This window comes from Mustela lutreola, chromosome 15 (genome assembly GCF_030435805.1).
Source record: "Mustela lutreola isolate mMusLut2 chromosome 15, mMusLut2.pri, whole genome shotgun sequence".
NCBI classification, from domain to species: Eukaryota; Metazoa; Chordata; class Mammalia; order Carnivora; family Mustelidae; genus Mustela; species Mustela lutreola.
Genome location: NC_081304.1, coordinates 289,029 through 313,283, shown reverse-complemented (window position 1 = coordinate 313,283; position 24,255 = coordinate 289,029). Strand labels below are relative to the sequence as shown.

Below are 24,255 nucleotides of genomic sequence, written 5' to 3'. Positions count from 1 at the left end.
CTTCGTGGGTCTGAAATACCCCTTTTCTTTTTTTTTTTAAAGGATATTTTATTTTTTAAAAGATTTTATTTATTTATTTGACAGAGATCATGAGTAGGCAGAGAGGCAGGCAGAGAGAAAGGGAAGCAGGCTCCCCGCCGAGCAGAGAGCCCGATGCGGGACTCGATCCCAGGACCCTGAGTCATGACCTGAGCCGAAGGCAGCGGCTTAACCCACTGAGCCGCCCAGGCGCCCTGAAATACCCCTTTTCAAAAGCCTTTTCTCTGGGCTGATTGGAGGTGCAAGTTCTCCAGTCATCCTTGGAGCCGGCACTGTCTTCAGTCTTGCCCCAAATCCTTTGTTTTCTGTTACTAAAGCCACACAAAGTCAAATGAGTGCTTTCTGCCGTATCAGTGATAATTAAGAGAGGTTTACATGAAGTCTGAGGAATTTTTTGAGCTCTGCGCACGGTTGTGGTGGTCTTGGGGGTCGGGGCGTGGCCATCTGGAGGATTTGTGAGACCTGTAACTGTGTTTTGCACTCGGTTGGGTTTCTGCGAAGGGGCAGGGCCTCGGGGGCTCCACTGGCTGCCTGTGCGCGTCCCTTTGCGCTCCCTGTTCATCTCTCGGAGCTCTTGCCTGGGCCCGGGTGTCCACGTCCATGTTTGTGTCCATGTCAGCCCTGCCTGGTGGCTTCCCTCCCGCCAGGCACTGCCAGTATCACCCTCTGTCCGCCCCCACCCCCTCCCCCGCCTCCCCGAGAAGGCTGAGCACATTCCACTTCCTTCCACTTCCTAGGCCCCCGTGATGGCAGCTCTTCTGCCCTGGACGTCCCTGGCACCCAGGTGCGTGTGCCTCCCGTGGCCGTCGGTGGCGCAGGGTCAGCCCCCGTGGCGCCGGGGGCTCGCTGCGCACAGCTCGCACTGAGCAGATGGGAGAGGCTCCCACGTCCTGCGACAGGGCGTGTGTTCTTCCACGAGTTTCCTTTTAACCGCTTTCCTCTTCTTCACAGTGCCCTGGTGGTCGCCGCGGTGTTTGACCGGAACATAAACTGCAGGAGAGCGGCGTCCGTGAGTCTCGTTCTGTTCTTTCTCCCCGTGCTGCGGGTGCGCCCTGAGCCGTGCCCCTGCTCCACTGAACAGGCCACCGCTGCCCACGCTGCCCGTGCGAGGTGCCAGGGGAGCCCGTCAGCAGAGCGCTGGCTCGGGTGTCCTTCCGCTTTCGGGGGAGGGAGTGGTCTTCGGGGGAACCGGGGTCAGGGTGACATGCCCCATCCCCAGCATGCCACGAAATGTAGCCATCGCGAGCATCGTGCCTCGTGAGCGGACATGGCTTAGGGTAGCCTGTGCCCTGGGGAAGGAGAAGAAAGTGAGTTCTGGGCATGTGACCTGCGTGTGACAGCAGAGCAGGCGGCTTTGAGCCTCAGGAGGGGTTGTTGCCAAGAGAGGTCATTTCAGCGTCCCGTGGCCGCATGGGGCCTGGAGCCTCACTGGCCGTGTTGGATACCAGTGCGTGGCCCCGCCAGAGCCTGGTCACATCTTGGGCGGATTCTGTGTGCCGAGGGCTATCAGCAGGCTCCGCAGCCACTTCTGGAGGACCCTGGGCAGGAATCTGCACGAGCATCCCACTGCCCCTCCCACAGGGCTGGGCTGCGGCCCCGAGCTTGGCTGAGGGGTTCCTGTGGATGCTGGTGGAGATGACGGCTGCTGGGCCTGGTCCCTGGGATACTTGCGGGTGATGTCCATGGCTGTGTCCTGGCTTCACACAGAGCTGTCCTGCTGGTGGTCCGTCACTTAGATCAGGCTCAGCATGGGCTGGTGTAGGTGCTGCGGGACCAGAAGCCGGGGCCAAGAGTCCCTTCAGCAGCAGAGCCTGGTAGCTGGGGTGACCGTTGCGCTCGGTTCCCTACAGAAATGCCAGCTGTTTCTTTCCCACAGGGAGGAAGCCAAGCCAAACGGTACTCGGCCACAGCTTGCCCAGGCCAGGGCTTCTGTTCTCAAGGGCATGCTTTCCAGGGCACTTGGCACCACACGTGGGCCGTGGGCCGTGGGCCCAGTTCCCGGGTCTTTTCTTGGGGTGCCTGTGGGGCTGGTGGTTCTGAGGCAGGGATGGCCAGGGGGCCTGCTCCCATGGCTGGCTCTGGTGGAGGAAGGCACGAGAAGCGGCAGGGCCTCACCTCCCTCTTACTGGTGTGCGTGAGCTCGTGTGTCAGGTCTGGGGTGCGTATGCCCCTTGCAGCTCTGCATACAGGATCTTGTCATCTGTGAGAGAAAAGTTTACTCTTTCCTTTCCGGTCTTGATGCCTTTAATTTCTTTTTGTTGCCTAAGTGTGCTGGTAGGAGGAGCTGCAGGTACTGTGCTGCGCCGGGATGGGGACAAAGCACACCCCGTCTTGCTGTCCATCTCGGAATAGGCCAGCTTTCGCTGTCATGTGTGATATTTGCTGTTGGGGTTTTGTAAATATGCTTTAGCAGGTTGAGGAAGTGCTGCTAGTTTGTTCTGAGGGTTTTTACTTTTGTTTTTAAAAATCACGAGTGGAAGTTTGATTGTGAGATGGTCATGTGGTTTTGAACTTACTCTGTTCACGTGTTGTGTCCTGTTAATTGATTCTGCAGGTATTAAGCCAACCTTACGTCCCAGGATGAATCCTGTTTGTCATGGTGTAATGCCTTTTCATATGTTGCTGGATTTGGTTTGCCAAAGTTTTGTTGAGAGTTTTGAGTCTGTGTCGTAAGGGATATTGGACAGTCTCTGTCTGTTGGGATGGTTTTGTCTGGCTTTGGAATTAGGCTAATCTGGCCCCATGGAAGGAGTTGGGAATACAAGATCTTCCTCTTGAATTTTGTTGAAAATGTTTTAAAAGCTTGCCATGGGACGCCTGGGGGGCTCAGTGCGTTAAGCGTCTGCCTTTGGCTCAGATCATGATCCTGGGGTCCTGGGATCGAGTCCCGCATCGGGCTCTCTGCTCAGCGGGGAGCCTGCTTCTCCCTCTGCCTCTGCCCCTCCCTCTACTGCTCATGTTCTCTCTCTCAAATGAATAAATAAAATTTTATTTTTTAAAAAAGATTTTATTTATTTATTTGACAGAGACACAGCGGGAGAGGGAACAGAAGCAGGAGTGGGGCAGGGAGAAGCAGGCTCCCTGCCCAGCCTGGAGCCCAGTGCAGGGCAATCATAGCCCGAGCCGAAGGCAGATGCTTCACTGATGGAGCCCCCAGGCGCCCCTTCTTTGTTTCTGCTTTAAATGTTTGGTGGAAATCACGTGAACTCCTCTGGGGCTGTTTTTTGTGTCTTGTTTCTTTGGAAGTATTTCGTTATTAATTCAGTTTGTCCGCTTACCTGTTTTTCCTAGTGAAGAGCGTCTCTGTCCATCTGAGTTGTCAGATGCACCGGCTGGACACGGCGGGGGGCTCTGTCCGCCCATGTCGCCATGAGTGCGGTTGGCACTTCTGTTGACCCGTGGCGGGTGCTCCGCAGATGCTGGTTCATGAGTGGGCAGCGGTGGACCCAGGGACCAGCGTGGCTTGGTGTGCTGCAGGCGGTGTGTGGGTCTCCCTCGTGTTGGAGCTGGAGAGTCCCCCTGGCCCTGGCCGGGCCTGCCTGCCCACCTACTCTCTCTGCCCAAAAACAGGTCTGATACAAGAGGTGCCTGGCCTCGGCCCCTTCAGAATTTTGTCTTGAGAAAGGTTGCCTGCAAAGCTAGTCCCTTCTGTGTTCATGCGGTTTTCTCATCTGGAGCCCCAGGAGGAAGCCCCGTGAGTCCTTGAGAGGCCTTCACGTTTCTGCCCTGACACTCACCGCGGTCCGAGATCATCCCACTTCTAAATACAGGGACGGCTTTTTGTCAAATCTGGATTTAAAAAGTAGCTTTTACATTTTCTTTTTTGTTTATGAAGTCGAGCATTTTAATGGGACACAGTAGTAAAATCAAAGCGCCAATACCTTTATAGACCCCGAGGAAGGCATGAAAAAGCCAGAAACCATTTTGTTTGTTTTTCAAGTTGGAATTCAAATAATTCAGAATTAGCAGAAGATTCTCTGTGTGGCGGGTCACCTGCACACACCCGTGTGCCTCCCGGCTGCAGAGCTAGAAGTGAGGGCAAAGGAGGCGTTTATTTAAAGCTCACTTGAAAACCCGAGGCTCGAGTCGGCGGTAACTCGGGGTGCTGTCTCCTGAGGGGCCAACTCTGCAGCTGCAGGCTCCCGTTTGTGCTCACCCCCGACACCCTCTGTGCCGGCTCACTCCCTGCCGCGGTAAGGAGGGCCTGGGCCCGTGGGCCAGCCCAAGGACAAGGTCAACCTGCCCACCCAGGGACCACAGGGTCTCCGTGAGGCCGTGGGTGCAGAGTGGTCTGCGAGGAAACCCTCCAGACCCTCCCGACCTTCTGCTCTGTCCTGGGGTTCACCTGCCACCACTTCCCGCCTGCACCACAGCATGCGCCTCCAGGTCCGTGGGGGTGACGGAGGGCACGTGAGTTTGCCAGGCCCCGCGGGGGCTCGAGGAGCGCTGTGTTCAGTCTTCACTGCAACCCTGTGGGGGTCTGGGTGGGGTGGCGGAAGGTAGCCTGACGGGTTGGTTCGGGTCAGCGCATCTGTGAATCTGCGAGCACTCTCGGAGCTGTTCGGGGCTCCGTGCTCTCGCGTCGGAAGGTACCCACCTGGCCTGCAAGTGTGTCAACATTTTGAGACAGCTTGTACCCAGCCAGGAAGGGAGGGGTGGTGCAGATGGGCGGCCCCACGCTTCCTCATGGGGGGCCTGGGCGCGGACGGGGAGGGAGCCTGGGAGCCCAGCCTGATCCGCAGTTCCACTGCCTCCTTAAGAGCACATTCCGCTAAAGGATGTTTGGTGTCTAAACCGCCGTGTTACCACCTTCTGACTGTTCTGATGTTGCCTGGATGGGGTCATATGGGGTGTGAGCCTGAGGACTGGCGTGTTCCTCGCTGGTCTGTCCGGGCCCTGGGGGCTCTAGCCGGGCCGACCGCTCCCTCCTGCCCTTCGCTGGTCCGCCCCTGGTGGCTGGCAGAGCCGCGGCCGCTGGAACTGGCGGCGTGTTGTCGGAGCTCGGGGTCGTGTCTGGTTGCACTGTTTTAGAGAGGGAAGCTGCTGTGAACATTTGAGTTCGCGTTAGTGCCGTGGGGGGTCAGTCACGGTTGCCTGTTCGGCCTGTGTTCAGAAGGGCTGTGCCGTTTCACCTTCCACTGGCAGCCTGTCTGGGGGCCCATCTGCCTGCAGCCTCGCCCGCGTTCCGTGTTCCTCACATGGTCCCGGCGGGCGTGTACGACCTCTCACTGTACTTGTGAGTTGCCTTCCCCCGACGGCGACACTCCCTGCTCCTGCCCTGGCCTCCCGTTTGGGGAGACGGCTCTTCGGGCCTCCTGCGGGTTTGCTTGTTGGCCGTTGTGTGCGCCGCTGAGTGTGGAGTGGGTTCTGCCCCGATGCGAGGTGCTGCCTCCTTGGTGTGTGGCTCCCGGGCCCTGCTCCCAGGCTGTGGCTTCTGTCCTCCTCACCAGGAGTTTCACAGATCAGGAGTTTGAAGGTTTGACGTGACCAGTCTGTAAGTGTTTTCTTCTGTGGGTCGTGTTTTCCGTGTCCATTCTCAATTCCTGGCCTGGCGCTCGGTCCCAGAGGCGTTCTCCGCTCTTCTGCTGTGCCTTCTCTGTGTCCCCGTGCGGCCAGCCGCTGTGCTGGGGACGGCCGTCCCTCCCCCTCTTCCTCAAGTTTGCTTTTCCTGTGTCAGCCAGTGTTTTCCACATCAATCTTGGGTTATATTTGACCTTTTTGATGACATCAGAATGGCCAATGTGTTCCTAAATTTTGCTTGTTACACAAATTGGCATTCTATCATACTTCCATTGCCTCTTAGGTTGGTTTCTTATTTTGTTTACTAAATTTACTGCAAAAGGTTCAGAATGGTATGTAGTGAAAATCGAGTCTCCCTCTTCCCAGTTGGAAAGCCCCGGGGGGTCCATGGGTGAAACGCCCATCTGCTTGTGCCTGGAGAGCACCCTGGTTCTGACTTTCTGGGGGGCCCCGCCAGCGGTGTGCCTGGGGGCAGACTTGGGGCTCTGCGCTTTGGCTTCTCAGCATCCTTTCTGCACGCCCGCGTGTGTTCCCTCTCCGCGCCCTGTAGGTACACGGTGAACTGCCCCCAGAGGCTCCTCTCTGGGGGGAGGGGTTGCATCTGTGGGCAGGACACCCTCCCAGGGCTGCCCTAACTTGGGGCCGGTCACACGCTGACCACGTGGCCGTGAGGTTGTGGCCTGTGCTGCTGTGCTCGATGTCCTGCGCTGTCAGGGAACTCTGAGCCCTGCTGCGTTGGGGAGGGTGGGGCCGGGGGCTGCGGTTGAGGGGCAGGTGGGAGGGGGCGTTGCTGGTCGTGCACAGGCCCCACTGTTGTCACCGTCAGATGGCCGGCTGTCACATCTCGGCAGAGCAGGCGGGGTGCAGGAGGGAAGTGCCGGGGACGTGAGCAAGCACTTTAAGGAAAGCACCTAAAGACACTTCATTCTGTTGAAGTAACTGTTTTGAGCTCTGGGCCTGTGTTGGAGGCTCAGGGCTTGTCCGTGGCGGCTCCTGGGCAGGCAGCGGGAGGAGGTGGGCCATTTATGTTCGCCATTGCGAGCTGCTGTCACAGAGTTCCCTGGAGGAGGGCCTCGTGTTGGATTGACTTAACGGATGGATTTGACTCTGTTCTCATGCTTCTCTCTAGGGCCGAATTAGGCTTTGGTGAGAAGCGCGGCATCTGCATGTAAAGGACACTTTTTAGGATGTGTCTGATTCTATAAACTGAATTGTGGCTTAGGAAAGCACCAGGACCTAGAGGCAGAATGACAGCTACCCTTGAGGCTCTGATCAGCCAACAATGAGGACTTTCATTTAAAAAAAAATAAAGCCATGGGTCATTTGTGCTGCACGGCATTTGTTTTGAATTTCTCTCTCGACGTTTAGCAAAGCGCAAACCTAACTCACCTGCTGTTTGTTCTTCTTCTCCGTAGGCTGCTTTCCAGGAGAATGTGGGGAGACAGGTATGGCTACTTCTTGAAGTCTTCATTCCTAAAACTTCCTGAAGTTTTAGCAGGAGAAATACTGAAAGCTACAAAGTTGGTATCTCCTTGCATTGTTAGATGAGGGTAAAGAATTTACCTAGAATAAGCTAATATTTAACTCAGTGACGTCTGGTCACAGACCCACTCAGGATGCTATCCAGGGGAGAGCTGACACACGTTTTAAACAGCATTGTGTCCTATGGACCCCAGTGTGTAAGTAGCTTCGCACACACACACAGGCGTCAGAGATCAGTGCCTGACGCGTTGCCACCTGATTTTAGCAGTTGCCTGTGGGTGTGGGAGGGATTTGGATGGAGGAGCCCCACTTCTCGGGGCGGAGACATCAGTGACCACTGCCCAACCCGCGTGTGGTAGGAGCCAGCATCTGGAAGCCACTGACCCTGTGGTCTCTCTCTGTGTTCACCCGCACCGTTGTGCCCTCTGGTCCTCAGCCTCTCATGACCAGTCATCCTGGGCTGGGTGGTGTGGCCATTATCACCAAGTCATTCACGTGCTGTGTGCCAGTGGCCACACTGGGATGTGTGGCTGGCCTGGCGAAGAATGGACCAGAGGCAGGTTATGCTGAGGGGCCACTGAGCCGAGCTCTGGGCAGCGCCCCAGGAGGAGGGTCTGGGCTGAAGAGGAGTATGTATATCTGCATTTCTCCTGGGCTGCCAGAGGCCAGGTTGAGGGCTGACAGTTCTACTTCCACAGGGAAGGCGACCTTTGGTTCCTGGTGGGAAGCTATCCCAGAATCAGCCCAGGCAGGCAGTGCAGTCTTGCTTCCGCCGCTGGCTGCAGGGCCCATGCTGCCTGTGGTTCATTCTGCTCCAGCACCCCTCCCCCACTCAGGGTCTCTCCCTTTCTTCCCTGGCTTGAAAGTGGCTGAGACCAGTGTCCTTGGGTGTCACTTTAGTCCACGTCTACCTGAGGCTCTGGGAACATGGAAGACAGTGGCTCCCTAGGAAGAGACAGCCGACCTCCGAAGGGGATAAGCTTAGTGTGTCAGGGCCGCAAGTGTGGAGGGTTCCAGAAGTCCGTGCTGCTCGGGAGAAGGAAGGGGCTGGACAGGGAAGGGACTTGAAAGCATCGAGGGTGGGTGAGTGGGCCGCTGAGATCCAGGAACCTGCTGGAAGCTGAACTGAGGGGCGCTCTGGGCGTCCCAAAGCCAGAGCCCAGGAGAACGCGGCATGTCCCACGTTCCAGACACAAGGTGGTCTGGAACAGGGGTGCTCTTGGTTCCTGGCCGTCACCATGTCCCATTTGGAGGGGACACTCGGGTTAGTGGAGAGGGGAGGCCGTTAGCCATGGTCTCGGTTTAGGGGATCAGCCGGGAGCTGGTGTTTTGGGGGGTGTCCCCTCACTCCACCTCCCCTGCTGGATGTTTCCTGCAGAATGAGTGTACACACAGCACAGTGTGCAGGGGGCCATGCGGCTGTTAAAGAGACACAGACTTTGGAGGAAGAGGCGTTTCGTGTGGGCCCAGGGAGCCTTCCAGCCCTGCACATGGAGTGTCCTCGGTTTGGTGGGAATGTTGGAGAACAAGGGTGTGAACTAGCCAAAGCAGACAGGGACACACTCAGGGGAAGTCCTCTAAGCTCCCTGACGTGGGGTGAGGTCATTAGGGATGTTTTTGGGTTTGCGAGAACACCCAGAATATGACCCACAACTTGGAGTGCGCAGGCGGTGCTGCAGACGGCTCACAAGGTTGACGCAGACCTTCCGTGTGCGGGACATGTGGGGTCTGGGACGCACGCTGCATCCGGTGCGCCCTGCCGTGGAAACCAGATTCGGTTTGTTTCTATGGCGTGGGTGTAAGGAAGGTGTCTCGGGCATTTTAAAATTGAAGATGTTAGAGTTGTTTGAAATAATCGTGAAGTAATTTTGAGTGGTCCTTGTCCTCCCTGCTCAGCGTCCAGCCCGAGATGGGCAGTGTGTGAGCTGTCTGCTGCTGGTCCCCAGCGTGTCTGTGTCGTAGGTGGGGGTGGGGGGAACGTGGCCGCTGACCTTCTGGAAATGCCTCCCCTCAACTCATGTCATTTGTCCTCTTCTCCCTCTTGATTCTGTGACCAGGGCACTTTCCCTCACGGCATCGACATTTTGACTGCAGCAGACTACTTTGCTGTTGGCAACAGAGCTAACTGTTTCCTGGTTATAAGGTAAGTTGTTGATTTGTCACAGAATGTGATAGTCCCTGGGATGCGCAGGTCAGAAAAATCGCGTTTTCTTCTTGCCCCTGGAAAGTCTGCTAGGAGTAGATGTTACATGACCGGAATTTGTGCTTCCTGCTGGTTAGACCGGGTGCCTCGTGCGGGATTCTGTTTCCATCAAATTCTAGAAGATGCAAACCAGTGCCGAGGGCCTGTGGCAAGCCGGGGAGGCCTGGGGAGGGCGCGGGATCTGCCTGCTTCCCGACGGGTGCCGGCAGTGTCAGGCGCGATGACAGGAGGTGAGTGCCGTCTCTGGTTACCCCTCCTCCCAGCCCGCCAGCTTCCTGCAGCGGGGCGGCCGCACCCACCCGCCGAGAAGGGACAGTTGCTGCCTCCCGGGTTGAAGGGGTCTCCGGCTTGTTGGTGTGGTGCGAGTCAGCAGAGGTATCGGAGAAGAAGGGGCGGGGGCGGATACGTGGCATTGCCACCAGCGCTGCGGGACCCGGGTCACACTTGCACCTGCGTGACCGGTGTGCGGGGGCACCTTGCTCTCAGCTCCACGTGCAGCCCCCGCCCGGGACAGACCTGCCATCTCCGTGCTGTGTTGCCGGGAGCACACGTTAGCCCTTCTCCGTCCTCGGACAGACCCTCTAGCACCTGTGCTGACCTGCGCAAGTTACTTTGCTCCATGACCAGCAGGCACAGATTTTTTAAAGAAAAACATAACATTTGGCCTCTTTTTCAGAGTCTTAGACTAAACATGTTATTTTTAGCATCATTTCTATCTTTTCTCAATATCTAGTGGCTTTCTGTGTCTTATCAGTTCTTTCCTGCTTTTTTTTTTGTTGTTGTTGTTAATATTTGAACATATATTTTAATGTGGAGAATTTTCCACTTTCCCCTGAGCTTCCTGCGTAAATTAACCAGTTTTTTGCTGGTGGTTTTTTCTTGTCACTGAGGTTTCTAAGCTGGTCTGATACTTGCATGGGATCAGTCATGTGCTCTTCAGAGACACGGTGGGTGAAGGTCGTGGTCTTTAATGGTGCATGTGGTGCCCTCAGTGCGCGCGGGAGCTGGCCAGTGAGCACGAGTCCGGCGGTTGTGGCAGTGGGATCTGTGCGCCCCTGGGGGGCTCTCCGCGCCAGCCAAGACAGGGTAGACACGCAGGGTCCTGCCGTCAGCCTGGACCGTGGAGCGGGCGTGGGGGGGAGTGAGAGGGAACGGTGCTTTTGCTCCTGGAGTGCCTAGGGGTGGGGCAGCTGGGACCCTAGCTTCTTAAGATGCTGCCAAGCAGGTTTCCAGGATGGTGGCCCAGTGTCACGTGCGGCCGGCAGCCACCCCTCACTGGGGCCCATCTTCCTAGTTGTAGCCGTGCTAGTGACTGTGCAGGAGCAGCTCCGGAGTCTGCATTTTCCTGACGACCAATGGCTTTGAGCGTCATTCATGGGCTCCTTTGATGCATCTTTTACCTGTTTATCAGGTTAGTTCTCTTCTTGCTGAGAACTCGAGAGTTCTTAGTGTATTCCGAATATGAGCCGTTCTTCAGATCAACAGTCTGCAAAGGTTTTCTTTCGTCTGTGTTTTGTCCCTTCAGTGCCCTGTGTGTTCCTGAGACCGACCCTCTAGAGCAGTCCTGTTTATTTTTGTACGCCTGTTTTACGCCTTACATTCTCCGTGTGGGAAGATTCACCCACTGGGAATGTGGGTTTGGGCCGATGGGTGGCCACCACTGTGGTCAGCGTGGGGCGTGCCCCTCACTCCAGAGAGACCCTGAGTCCCGGGCCCTGGCAGCCCTGACCTGTGTCCTGGGCCCGGGGTCCACTGTCTCTGGAACTGATGTGAACAGAGTCACGTGGTGCATTGGCTTTTGTGTCCTGGCTTCACTGTGTTCCTGAGTTCTGCTGTCCCCTGCCCTGTCCCCCATTCACTGGCTGGTGGCCGCTCAGGCCCCTTTGATGTCAGCATGTGGACTCAGGGCGTTTCTGTCAGGACACAACCAGTGGTGGTTGGCACTTCCTGTTGTGGGTGTCTTGCTTCTGGAAGTTTCTCAGCAGATTGCTGACATCTGTGGGCCTGTGCATGCTTCTTGAAACACATCTTGTTGTATTTTGCGTTCCAGTAATTTGCACATTCCTGTCGTTCGAATTCTTCGACCTGAGGAGCCCTCGGAGCGAGCTGTCTCCTTCTCTGCTTCCTAGTCAGCAAACGGCTTGCCACCCGCACAGTCATCTCCGTTTTGCTTCTCCTACTGTCTCCTTCCCTGCGTCCGCTTGGCGACTTAGTTCTGTCACTTCTCTGTCCCCAACAGCCCTCAAAGGCTCCTCATGCTGTGGATCCCCTGTTCCTGTGGCCCAGCTCGTACTGTCCTGACACCGGCCCGGCCCGGCCCCACCACCCCTGCCGGCGTCCTCCTTCACTCCACACTCGGCCTCGGGGCGGACCCTGAGCGCCCAGGCAGTGCTGCTGGCCAGGGGCGGCGTCTTCCGCGGTCAGCTCTCCATTGCTGCCAGAGCTCAACTGGAACCGGGGTGGCTGGCCTCTGTCCGTTTCTTCCCTGAGGCCGCTGGTCATGGGTGCCGGCCTGGGGCAGTCCTTTCTGGCAGTTCCCGGGGCCCTTCGGTGATGGGAGTCCTCGGGTCACGTCTTGCCTCCTTTCCTGACTCTCCACCGCCCTAGTGTTTCTGTTTTTCCTTCTGACATTCTGTTTCATCACCGTTTGAGGGTCTCAGTCTCACTTCCCTCTGGAGAACCCTGTGCTCTTCTTTCTCCCGTCCAGAGCAAATACCCTCTTCAGTGCCACCTTGTAGCACACGCATGTCCCCACAGCACCTGTGTCCACCCTGCGCGTGTGCACACGTCTGCCCGCCTGGGACCCAGGAGCATCCGCGTGTCGCTCCTTCTCGGCCTGCTGTGCCGTCCGCCTCGTCTCTGGGCGGCTGTGTACCGCGTGCACCCCCGGCTCCGTCCCTGGCGGGCTGCGTGGGCAGCGCGGCAGCTTCCGACAACATGTGGAAGCAGCTCGGCACGTACAGGTGTGTTTTGGAGTGGGAAACGCCAGGGCGTGGGTCTTTTTTTTTTTTTTTTTTTAAAGATTTTATTTATTTATTTATTTGACAGACACAGATCACAAGCAGGCAGAGAGGCAGGCGGAGAGAGAGAGGGGGAAGCAGGCTCCCCGCCGAGCAGAGAGCCCGATGCGGGGCTCGATCCCAGGACTCTGAGATCATGACCTGAGCCGAAGGCAGTGGCTTATCCCACTGAGCCACCCAGGCGCTCAAGGGCGTGGGTCTTGAGGGGTGTCTTGTGTCCTGTTATCCCCGGCGTCCTCGCCGTCCTCAGCTCCTCGGGTTGTCGGTTTGGGTCCCACGGATGGGCGTGTTGTCTTTCTTTAGTGCACACCGAGCGGCGGTGCCCGGTGCACTGGCTTGGCCCGGCTTAGGTGCTCACCGCGGGGCACATTGTCCGGTGGTGGGAGATGAGGAGGCGGCGTGGGGGCTGTGTGCCCTGTGCTGACGTTCAGCGTGTGCGTGGAACCTTCTCTCCGCATCCTGTTTCTTCGGTGTGGACAGAGAGTGGCATCTCCTGGCCCTCGGCCTCTGTCTCGCCGTTTGCTGTTACGTGCAGTGTGAAGGGAGTGTCTGTGCTCGTGGTGCTTCTCACGCACGTGATTGCGTCTGGATGAGCTGGCCAGAGTGGAGTGCTGGGTGTGCATGTTTTCAGTTTCCTGTTCGATGCCCGTCACTGCCCGTGGAGGCCGCGCTGGAAGGGTGCTCCTGGCAGTGCTTCTAGATGCTTCTGGATCTTCCGACAGTGGCTACAGCCCTCTTCCCTGATTCCGGCAGTCTGACAGCCGGTCGGAGGCTTTCTTCCTGTCTCCCATGAGAGGGAGGTCGAGCAGAAGTTGTGTCCATTTTCTTCTCTGTAAACTGTCTTTGAGGATTTTCCTATGAGGTGGTGCTATTTTCTTGTGGATTTGGAAGCTTTATCTTAAAGAAGTCTCTTATCTCTTGTGATAACGGTAGCTGATTTTTTTTTTTGAGTTTTTTATCTTTCGGCTTTGTTTATGGTGCGTTTTTCCAGGCAGACGTTTTCCTTGTCCGGTTATGTGCTTGAATGTACCAGTCTTTAATGGGTTTGAGTCGTAAGTAGAGAGGCCTGTCCTATAAGACTTTTTTCTTAATCATCCTACAGTATTTTCACTGGACATAACTTTTACTTTTGAGGCATGATGTACAGCCCACCAGCTCTCCTGAGTGAGAGGCACAGCGCAGCGAGAGCGGACGGTGCGCACGGCGGGGGACCCACTCCTCCACTGACCCCGCAGGTGCGCGGCCTCAGCCCACTGCTGTGGTCACTGGTGCTGTCTGTGGAACAGCTCCTACGTGGAATCAGGATTTGCTCTCACGTCGGGCTGCTTTGCTCGGCAGGCTGGTCTGAGCGCCGAGTGTGCTGTGTGGTGCGAGCAGTCTCCATCCCGGGGCCGCTGCGGTGTAGCTCTTAGCTCATCTGTTCTAGGTGTTTGGGCACTTTTGATGTGGTGGCTCTGATGAATGAAGCTGCCGCGGGCTTTTATTTGTAAGTCTTCACGTGGACCTTCGGCTTTATTTCTCCTGGGTAAATACCTACAAGCGGATTTCCGCACATTCACCGTTACGAGGAACCACCCATGCGTCTCTGCGTGTGCCTGTGCGATCCCACCCCTCAGAGCAGGTGTGTGGGGAGCGCGTGCTCCTTCCCATGCTCACCGCCTCTGCACACGGTCTCTTCCAGCATGTTTGTGGCCGGCTTTCCGGAGTACACGCAGCCCATGATAGACCACCTGGTGACCAGGAAGATCAGCCACTGGGACGGGTAAGTTTCCTGTTTTTGCCCTCATCTCATTGGTGATGTATTTTATTAGATTATCTGCCAGATAAGAGTTCTTTTTTTCTCCCCAGACGAGAGATTAACTTGAGCTAAGCCTTGAGTTGGTCTCCTCATTGTAGGTGTCCGATTTTAAGAGGATTTTTGAGAAGTGATAGGCGTTCCAGCCTTCATGCCTGATGTGCTGGTTAGTGGTCTGTCCAGTTTTACTTCTGGGGCTCATAGGTGTGCCGGGTGTGACGTGTTCCCACATGGACGCTGTCATGTGTGGTGTGTGATGGAGGGCAGGAGCAGCCTCCCCAGGCACTCCACGGCAGTCCCTTCCTCTGGCCACGTCCTGCGCGGCTGCTCAGCCGACAGTGTTCTCCGTTGTCTCCCCGAAGCTAGCAGGCTGTGGCGGCTTTTCCTGATCACGTAGCACTCTCAGGGCCTCGAGCGTTCGCTAGCTCACCATCCCTTCGGAGAAAGGGCTCCCTGGGCGATCCAGAACACAGAGTGTCCATGCTGCCAGCTGCGGTTCCGCCCCTGGGAGGACGAGATTGCTTGTGGTAGGAGGGCTGGGTGGGGCTGCCGGTGCGGACAGGACCTCTCATGGCAGCAGGTGCCTGCAGATGGGAGCAGCTCGGCGGGCTGTACGCCTAGAACCCCAGCTTCAGGCTGCGTGTCACTTGGAGAAAGTTCTTTCTGACCTGCTGGGGAGTGTGCTTAGGGCCAGCGCCGTGTGTGACGAGGCTCTCCTTGGGCTCCGGGTGCCTCCGGGAGCAGGACCACCTCCGTGGGGCGCTTGCGTGGGCATGGCCTGCCTACCAGGAGGCCCTTCTCTTGGTTTCCTTGCCACGATCTCGCTAAGAGTTGGGCCGGTTTCTGACACTTGAGGCCTAACTGCAGAAATTCTCGTAATTAGGACGAAGATCCCATGCACCAAACCTGTGAGAAATTAATTTGTCCAGCAGTCAGTAGGGGATTGAAGACCAGAATGGCACATGTATTACTTCCCATGGTGTCGGACTAGACTCTCGAGCTGTTGAAATCTCCAGCTGAGGTCCGAAAGGTCTCGGCCGGCAGTCCGGACACGTCCCTTCCGCAGGTTTCGGGTGGGCCTCTCTGGTAGCTGCATTTACGTTTATAACGGTTGTCCTGCCCCGGATCGGCGCTTTATCGTTGTGACGGGTTCTTCTCTGTTCCTGTTCGATTTCTTGTCTGAACGTGTGATTTGATACAGTTGTGGCCTAAGGGTCAGTAAACATTTTAGGTCACTGTTGCATATATTTTCTCGTTTCTTCTTCCTATGACCTTTTAAAATGTAAAGACCATTCTTAGCTTGGGGCCTTACCGGAGGAAGGGCAGGGGGAGCCCTCGTAGAGCTGCCCACCGGCTGCCCTTTGCTCTCAGCCCGTGCGAGTGCCTGGGTCCTGCGTTGGTACCCGTTCGGACGAAGTCTGCCTTTTGGGTGAGGCCTTAGTCCCTGCGCGTTTCATGTGATCGTCAGCACGGTTCACTTCCGGCCTGTCAACTTGCTCTTTGTTTTTTATTTTTTTCTCATGGCTTTTGTTTTGTTAATTTTATTTGAAAAAAAAAGATTCATTGTGGACATTTTGTTTTTATTTTTATTTTTTAATTTTTTTTTAAAGATTTTATTTATTTATTTGACAGACAGAGATCACAAGCAGGCAGAGAGAGGGGGGGGGGAAGCAGGCTCCCTGCTGAGCAGAGAGCTCGACGCAGGGCTTGATCCCAGGACCCTGAGATCATGACCTGAGCCGAAGGCAGCGGCTTAACCCACTGAGCCACCCAGGCGCCCAGACATTTTGTTTTTAGAATAAGGTTTGAAAACCAGGAAGTTTTCAGGGTGTGTGAGCCGCAGCGTGGAGGGGAATGTTGTCTGGTCCCCCTTTCTGTCAGGTTTGGAGACCCTCAGGGTGACGTCAGCTAACGCTCTCCCGCACACTGGGTTTCATAAAGCATGGTGTGGCTCTGTCGCTCTAGGGTTCTTCAGAGGTGGCGATGTTTTTGCATCTGTCTTTGGTCTGGGTTCTGTCAGTGAGGAGATGGCAGCCAGACGTGCACAAGTAGGGACTTCCCTGTTCTCTGGTTAGCACATGGCTGGCTTACGGAGAATGGGGGAGCCCTGTGCAGAATTCTTCAGGACCCTGTTGTGTCGTGTGCCTCGACTCATATAGGGATTCTGTTTTACCTTAAATAGTATCACCTTTAAGAGCTATTGGTCTGTTCTCTTGGGTTTCTTTTTGAAAGTTTTCTGACACCCAAAATAATTTATAGATGAAGATAAACATAACTTAAAAAGTTTTTTGATTATGGGAGAAAGATGTAATATGTGCCATCTGAAGCACTTTCTGTGTGTGGTTCGGAGTGTTACACACATCCCTTGTTTTGCACATGTTACGGCCATTCATCCCAGAACTTCCTCATGTTGAAAAACTGAAAGTCTGTCCCTGTTGAGCAGGGACTCGTCCTCCCCACCCCCATCGTCCTACCTTCCATCCCCAAGAATGCGATTCCTCCAGGGTCCCGATGTGAGTGGACTGTACAGCGTTTGTCCTTCTTTGAGCGGCTGACCGCACCGAGCATCACCTCCTTACCGCGCGTCCGTGGTGTAGCCCTGACGGGATTCCCTTCCGTGTGAGAGTCGAGTGACACTCCGCGGTGTGCACTGACTGCCCTTTCTTTGCCCGTCATCTGTTGGCAGACCCGGGGCCGCTTCCACCTCTTGGCTGTTGCGCAGATGGCTGCTGTGGGTGTAGGTGTGCAGATCTCGCCTCAAGACTCCATTTCCAGCTCCTGCGGGTAAATGCCCAGGAGTGGAATTACCGGGTCATGCGGTAACCCTATTGTTAGCGTCCGAGGAGCCCCGAGAACCATCCTGGTTTTCCCGATGGCTCTGTCGTCTTATATTCGCACCCCCAACCCGCCCCGCTCACGGTTTCAGTGTCCCCGACGTGGGAATCTCAGCGGACATGAGGCGGCGGCTCGTGGCTCTGATGTGCATTTCCCTGGTGACTGTTGGCAGCGAGCACCTTCTCGGGGGTCAGTTGGCTATTTGTGTATCGTCTTGGGAGAAACGTTTCAAGTCCTTTGCCTGTTTTTTAATGCAGTGCTTGTTTTCGTTGCTGAGTCGTGGGGGTCACGTGTCCAGCACTGCTCAGTTTCCAGATACGTGGTTTGCAGGCGTTTTCTCCCACGCTGCAGGCTGCCGTACGCTCCTGATGATGTCCTTTGATAAACTGAAGTTACAAATTGATCTATTATGTTTGCCCATTTTTACTTTTGAAGAAGTGGTTTTTTTTTTTTTTTTAAAAGAGATTTTATTTATTTATTTGACAGAGAGAAAGAGAGATCACGAGTAGGCAGAGAACCAGGCAGTGGGGGAGGGGAAAGCAGGCTCCTCACTGAGCAGAGAGCCCGATGCAGGGCTCGATCCCAGGACCCTGAGATCATGACCTGAGCCGAAGGCAGAGGCTTGACCCACTGAGCCACCCAGGCGTCCCCCCCCCCCCCAATTTTTATTTTGTTGCTTGTGCTTTTAGTGTCAAATCCCAGAAGCCATCATTAGATCTAAAGTCAGAAGCTCTTCCACTCTTTTCTTTGGAGTTTTGTAGTTTTAGGTCTTCCTTCTATTTAGGCTGTAAATACGGTGGTTTTAAGTAGGGAAAGGTGGTTGTGCTTGACATGGCACTAACTGGGCAGGACACATGTAACTGTACCCGTTGGAGTGGCCGCCCTCGTGGCCTCCCTGGGGCTTTCCCTTGCTGAAACAGTTGGTTCTCTGCTCTGAGACCCGTTAGTCACTCATTCTTCAGAAACCGCTTCCTGAACGTTGACCAAATATTTCTGGGGGCTGCGGGGCTGGTGTTCATTACCGAGTGGTTGGTGTTGGGCCTAGTGGTCGTGGGTGTGGGGTGTTGAGTCTCTTGGTGCCCAGGACATCCCTGCCTCCAAGAACTCACGGTTCGCTGTTAGAAGTGGACACCCTAAGCTGGACCTGGGGGCCCAGGAGAGGTGGGACGTGGTCCTGCCTGGGTCCGGGGGGCTTCCTGTTTTCATGTTTCTGTGTTCACTCCGTGCTGATGGATATCAGATGTTTAATCTTCAAAACACGGGGGCGCCTGGGTGGCTCAGTGGGTTAAAGCCTCTGCCTTCGGCTCGGGTCATGATCTCAGGGTCCTGGGATCGAGCCCCGCATCCGGCTCTCTGCTCGGCGGGGAGCCTGCTTCCTCCTCTCTCTCTGCCTGCCTCTCTGCCCACTTGTGATCTCTGTCAAATAAATAAATAAAATCTTAAAAAAAAAGTTGTTTAAAGAAAAAAATTCTTCAAAACACGAAAGTCCTCTTTTGCATGTTTGTTTCCATCTCAGTGTTTTGTCCTGTTTCCGTGTTGTCCTGTTGTCACCCAAAGCCTTGTCGTTCCAGAGATGACTGCTTTCCTCCTCTGTGTCCTCCTGGCGTCTAGAGCCCGGGGGGTAGCATGGGTCACGGTTTGGTCAGAGGCCATCTGGCCCCAGTGAGCTCAGGAGGCCCTCGAGGTCCCACTCACCAGCCCTGGGGGCTTTTTCTGTCGTTGGATGGGCTGAGCACGTCTGCTGTGTTTTGGTTGGAAGTGATGTGTGCCTCCCGTCTGTTAGCTTGAGCCACGCGACAAGGCTCCTGTGCAGCGCCCCTGGTCCTCCCAGTGTGGGTTTCCTGTGGCTGTGCCCAGTACTCCTGTATCCTGGACCCTTGGGGTGTGGGAGGTTGGAGAGCCTGGAGACGGCGGCAGCGCGCCGTGCAGGCCAGGCTCAGGCCCTCCGTTTGGTGAGTTTGCTTCTCCTTGTTTGTTACGATCACAGGGCTTATTTGTTCATTCATCGGTGTTTGTTTTTGTTGGTGGTTTTGAGCTAGTGGGTGGTTGACACTCCTGTGTTCTGTCTGTGCTCTCTTCACGGGTGCGATAAAGCGCGAGTCATTAGAGCGAAGTGTTGGGTCCATGGTCAAAGGAGCGAGACTGATACAACGCGAAGGTCGAGCAAAGCTTTATTTCGCACCAAGCATCGAGAATCAAACTGACCGGCCAGGGCTCTTGCAAAGAGGCGACCCCTCCCAGCCTCACAGACCATAGAGCAGAGGCCATGTGGTCGAGCCTGGCCACACACAGGTGGCCGATTGAATTACAGTTCACCTTATAGTAGTTATTTGAACTCTCCTATCACTCTGGTCAGAATTGGCGCCCAAAAAGCAGGGCCCACATTCTTGGGTGGTTAGGGAGGTGCTTTCCTGATGGGATGTCTCCTCCTGGCTTGACTCAGCCTTGTATTCTGGGCTCTGTCATCTCCCTCTGACCTGACACGTCCTGCTATCTGGGCTCTGTTTTCAGGGGCTGGTCAGTCATATTTTACTGGTTTCCCAGACTTGTTTCTACAGAAGTTCCTCCGCGGGGGCAGGGTCCATCCAAGTTTGCTGCATAAACAGCAGAATGGCTCGCTCTGGCGAAGCAGGCCCTTACAGCAGGAACTGACCATCGTCTCCGTCTCTCCCTCCAGGGTCATCAGAGAGCTGTCTGCGAAGGCTCTGCACAACCTGGCCCAGCGAGCTCCTGAGTACAGCGCCACTCACGGTAGGCGCGCCGGCTGTGCGCATGGCGGGGGTGGGGACGCACTCCTGTGCTGGGGTCCGGTCCGGACGGCGAGAGTGACGTGTTTCTGTCTCGCTGAGAAGTGTTTGAATGAAGGACTGGTCTGTGCTTGGTCAGGGACAGAACAGAACCAGATCTCATGAGTGTGGTGGCCTGTGGGCCCTGGGAGCTGATGGCTTCTGCTACGCGTCTCGTGCATTTCAGAAGCAGCTTTTGTTGATGGTGGTGGTGAAGTGATTCCAGTGTATACACTGGACAGGGAGCTGCTTCCTGGCAGCCCCAGCTGTGGGACTGGCCCCCCGGGCTGTTTGCCGGCTCTGCAGGAAAGGAGATCCGCCAGGTCCAGAGTGATCACACCTGTTATCATTAAGGAAAGAGCCCACAATCCAGAATAAATAAGCATCTCATTTCAACGTAGGAAACCGTGTTCAGATTGCTTTAAATCATGCTTATTCTCACTGTTACTAGGGTCACTGGTGGTCACGCTGTGTTCATTAGGGGTTACTGATTTCACTTCTGGGTGCCCCTCACACATCTGGGCCATTATTTTCTAAAGGCCTTCAGCTTCATGGTCTGATCCTGAAATGGGGTGGCAGGGTTCTCTCACTTAACTGTGGTGGGTCATCTTCATGGCCTGAATGAAGGGGCGCTCGTCCTTTCTTCCCGGTTGGAGAGCGTTAAGAGGGCGAGGGGCGGCCCCAGTTCTTGAGCACTGGCCATGGCCGGCTGCCGTGTTTGAGTGCCGCTGGCTTGGACGCTGGCTGCTTCTGCAGCCCCCGCAGCAGTGCCTCTGGGTGTTCGTGGAGGTGGAGGCTCAGAGGGACACGGTCTTCCAGGTCGGTGGGGCACAGGTGGTGTGGACGTGGCTTCTTGTGGGTACCCTACCAGCACGTAAGGGTTTTGTGGGCGGGGGCAGCGGGGAGGGGCATCAGGCTCCCAGGCTGCACATGCCGCACTGCCGTAGGGGCCTGCCATTCTGCCTCCGTCCTGCTCGGTACCCAAGGCAGAGCAGCTGCTGGCCATTTAGCTACAGCAGAGACTGGTTCTCTCTCTCCACTCTGTCGCTGCCCTGTGTCTTGGGGACCTGGGAATTGGGAAGCTTCCCCTGGCGCCCCCTCCCCTGGCCCATTCTGCTCTCTTCTCTGGGTGCCAGGGAGGGTTTGGCGTGTTGACTCGGGTTCAGTCCTGGCTGTTGTGCGCGTGGCCCTTGCAGAGGTCACTTTCCCTGGGTGTGTCTCCCCTCCGGATCCTGAGTCTGTGAGTCTGACACGGACCCTCTGTGCACCTGTTGACGTGTAGTCTGGCCCTTGTCCTTTGCAGTGCTTCCACGCCTGCTGTCCATGACGCAGAGTCTGGACTTGCACACGCGGCATGGAGCCGTGCTGGCCTGCGCGGAGGTTGCCCGTGGCCTGTACCGACTCGCGGTTCAAGAGGGCAGGTAAGAGAAACGCCGCGGTCCCATGGAACCACCGTGGTCGTGAGCTGGGAACCCCATCCACCTTTATGTCTGTTTACCTGTGACCGTACTGCCGGGTCATCAGATTCCCATGTTTTAGCTGATGGAGCTTTTAGTGTCTCTCTCCTCCCACGAGCCGTGCCCACTGAGGGACTGCCACCTCTCCAGTGGAGGCCACTGATGGCCTTATGTGTCAAGTCACTATTTCCTTACATCTCTTTGTCTTTCTGGGTATCGAGTTAGGTCATAAAAGCAAGATACGTTTTCAGAGAGGGTAGTGAGTGGGCCGTATAATCGGTATTCTTTGCTCATTAGGACTTTCCATAATTTAGAATACCAGAACATAGAAGTAGTAACATTTCCACTGAGAACTTTTCTGGCTGGTGGAGTTCTTTCTTTCTTTTTTAGAAGATTTTATTTATTTATTGGACAGACAGAGATCACAAGTAGGCAGAGAGGCAGGCAGAGAGAGAGAGAGAGAGGAAGCAGGCTCTCCGCCGAGCAGAGAGCCCGATGTGGGGCTTGATCCCAGGACCCTGAGATCATGACCTGAGCTGAAGGCAGAGGCTTTACTGACTGAGCCACCCAGGCACCCCTGGCTGGCAGAGTTCTAACAAACAATGGGGGAGCACGTGCTGTTGGGCCATTGCAGTGGCCCCAGACATGCTGTGTTTTATAAGTTTGTAGGGCTACCATTGGGTTTCTACTTCTCTCTCGAGCCAGCTTTTCCACAAAAGCAAGAGCTCACAACAACACCATGTGTCCCCCACCTGTGCTCTGGATTATAGTTTGAGGAGTGCTGTGTTTTAGTCCCATCACATCACTCTGGATGATTCCCTGGGGGCCAAGTGAGGCAGGGTGCTGGCGACAAGCCCCGGAGCTTTGGTCGGGTTCACCCCTTTGTGCCCCACAGCCTAGGCACATCCACATGGGGATGAAATGGCACCTGTGGGCCAGGCCGAGGACTTGGTGTGGATGGCAGCGTTCTCTGTGGTCAGGCGGAGCCCAGGCGAGAGGCAGAGCCCTGCCCAGCGCAGTGGCAAAAAAACACACCAGGGCCTCACAGCCTGGGGAAGCTGCCACAAGGGCAGGTCAGAGACACCAGCTCCGGGGCTTTTTCCGGGGACTGGGATGTGGGCGGCCTCTGTCTGGTGTGGACCCACACCCCAGACTCCCAGAAAGAAGCAGGTTTCAGCATAAGCCACCTGGTTTGTGCCAACCGTCTAGGCACAGAGAATCCCCTTCCACAGGGAAGGACGGGAGGCCTCCTGAGATCCAGGTTCCTGGACGCAAGCTGAGGGCCACCTGTGCCTTCCAGGGTGGCAGTGAGGCCGCTGTGTGAGCTTTTTTCTGGTCACGAGGGCCTCAGCTCAGCATCGGACAGTCATGTGGGCTGCTGTGTGGCCCTGCGGGTCTCGGCTCTACAGCAGGGTCTCCTTTTGTCCCCATCCCAGGGCTGTGTCCGTCATTGCTGCACGGGCCATGGCTTTACGGGAAGGCCCATACACCGACCTCTCTGAGGAGACGCTGCTCTAGGGGGTTACGCTCTGCAGGTGTTCGGGGGAGCTGGCTGGGCACCTGGACCAAATGCAGACCTTTGGGAGCCCGAGGCTCCTCTGGTGCTTGTTGTCCTCAGGGTCTCAGCCGTTGTGTTTGAACTCCTGCAGGCCCGTCTCAAGCTACCTGGATGCAGCTGCCGTGCAGGGCCTGAAGCAGATTCACCAGCAGGTTTGTGCGCAGCCTGCTGGAGTGCCCCTTTCTGCAGGTCCCCTGGTGCCTGGGACTGTCCCCTGCCCTTACAAGCCCTCTCCCCTCTGTAGCCCTGATGGGAGCCCCAGGGAGTGACGGGGACAGGTCCCACTCAGAGCAGTCCTGGGGTCCGTTGCTCAGAAGCAGGCTTCTTCTTTGGCCTCACTGGAAGCTCGTCTGGGATCGGGGGGCCTTCTGGAGCTGGCGCTGCTCGGGGCAGTGCAGCTGACAAGGCCGCCCCTCCCTCGTGCTCATCTTTCTGAGCTGCCTGGCCACACTGGTCCCCTCGGAGCCCAGCGACTCCGGCATGTCCCACACCTCTGTCATGGGCATGGCCAGTTATCGTGGAGGTGGCCCGTAGAATAGTGTGATGGCTTTAGCTCCCACTTGTGCCTCCACAGTGGGACTGCAGTCTGGACGTGCGCCCAGCATCTGTGCTGGCACATCTCAGGGTTGCGGGGGGATGTGGGTCCATTCATGTGGGTTTTTGAGATTTTTCCAAAGCTCTGCGATTCAGAAGAGGTGAAGTGTGAACTACAGGCCCGATGTTACCAGGTGCCCTCAGAGTCACTCAAGACGACTTAGATGGGCTGAATGTCTGTTGTTCCAAATAGAATTCTGTGTTCTTGAAGATTTGTCTCTGTGTGTATAATGTACATTTTGATACTAGATTGTCATTCTGCGTGTGCTACTGACTTCATGATTTTGGCAAACCCACGCGGTAGGGCTCCCGAGGGTGGAGTGTGAGGGTGCGGCCGCCGGGTGGGGCGTCCCCCGGGCTGGGGGTCCTCTGTGGAGGGCAGGAGGCAGCTGAGCCTGTCCCCTTGAGTTTCTGGGGGACACGAAGGTGTGGCCCAGGCTCCATCCCATCTTGGGGAGACGGATGCTGGTGGTCCCGGCTGCCCCAGAGGCTGTCTGGGGATCCTGGAATCAGGATACAGTTTGCTCCTGGCTCCCCTCTCTGTGCCTTGGTTTCCTCTTCCAAGTGGGGACACTGGGAAGCCGTCACAAGGAGCTTGCCGGGAGTGGAGGGGGCCCCGCCGTCAGCTCTCTGAGGAACCCAGCCCGAGAAGCACTTGGTCCTGCTGTGTCCTCCTCACCCTTGCCCTCGCTCAGTGACTGTCTACACCTACTGTCTCATTTAAAAAAAAAAAAATCAGCGAACTTAAATAACTCTTACTTTTCGTTTTAGCTCTACGATCGTCAGTTATATAGGTAAGCTTCACAAACCCCACGTTCTTGTGTTTTGTGTCATGAAGGAGAGTTCTCTGTCAATGAAGGTGGGGCTGGCCTGTTAGGGCTCCTGTCCCATCACCCCACGGGTAAATTTACCTGGCCTGTGCTACTTTATCTGAAGGGGCTTCACACTCAGAAGATGTGAAGGTTG

At 55.9% G+C, this 24,255-nt stretch overlaps 1 protein-coding gene across 2 annotated transcripts in view; it reads left to right on the top strand.

Moving 5' to 3' along the window:
• TBCD (tubulin folding cofactor D) overlaps positions 1–24,255 on the top strand; it is a 156,129-nt gene that overhangs the window by 97,235 nt on the left and 34,639 nt on the right. The window contains exons 15-22 of one of the 2 annotated variants that reach the window (XM_059150185.1): positions 991–1,048; positions 6,975–7,004; positions 9,099–9,184; positions 13,946–14,026; positions 19,572–19,645; positions 20,984–21,101; positions 22,787–22,847; positions 24,061–24,083. In XM_059150185.1, coding sequence (XP_059006168.1) covers positions 991–1,048; positions 6,975–7,004; positions 9,099–9,184; positions 13,946–14,026; positions 19,572–19,645; positions 20,984–21,101; positions 22,787–22,847; positions 24,061–24,083 — 531 coding nt within the window. The remainder of the gene's footprint in view (positions 1–990; positions 1,049–6,974; positions 7,005–9,098; positions 9,185–13,945; positions 14,027–19,571; positions 19,646–20,983; positions 21,102–22,786; positions 22,848–24,060; positions 24,084–24,255) is intronic. The other variant, XM_059150186.1, reaches the window with a different exon arrangement.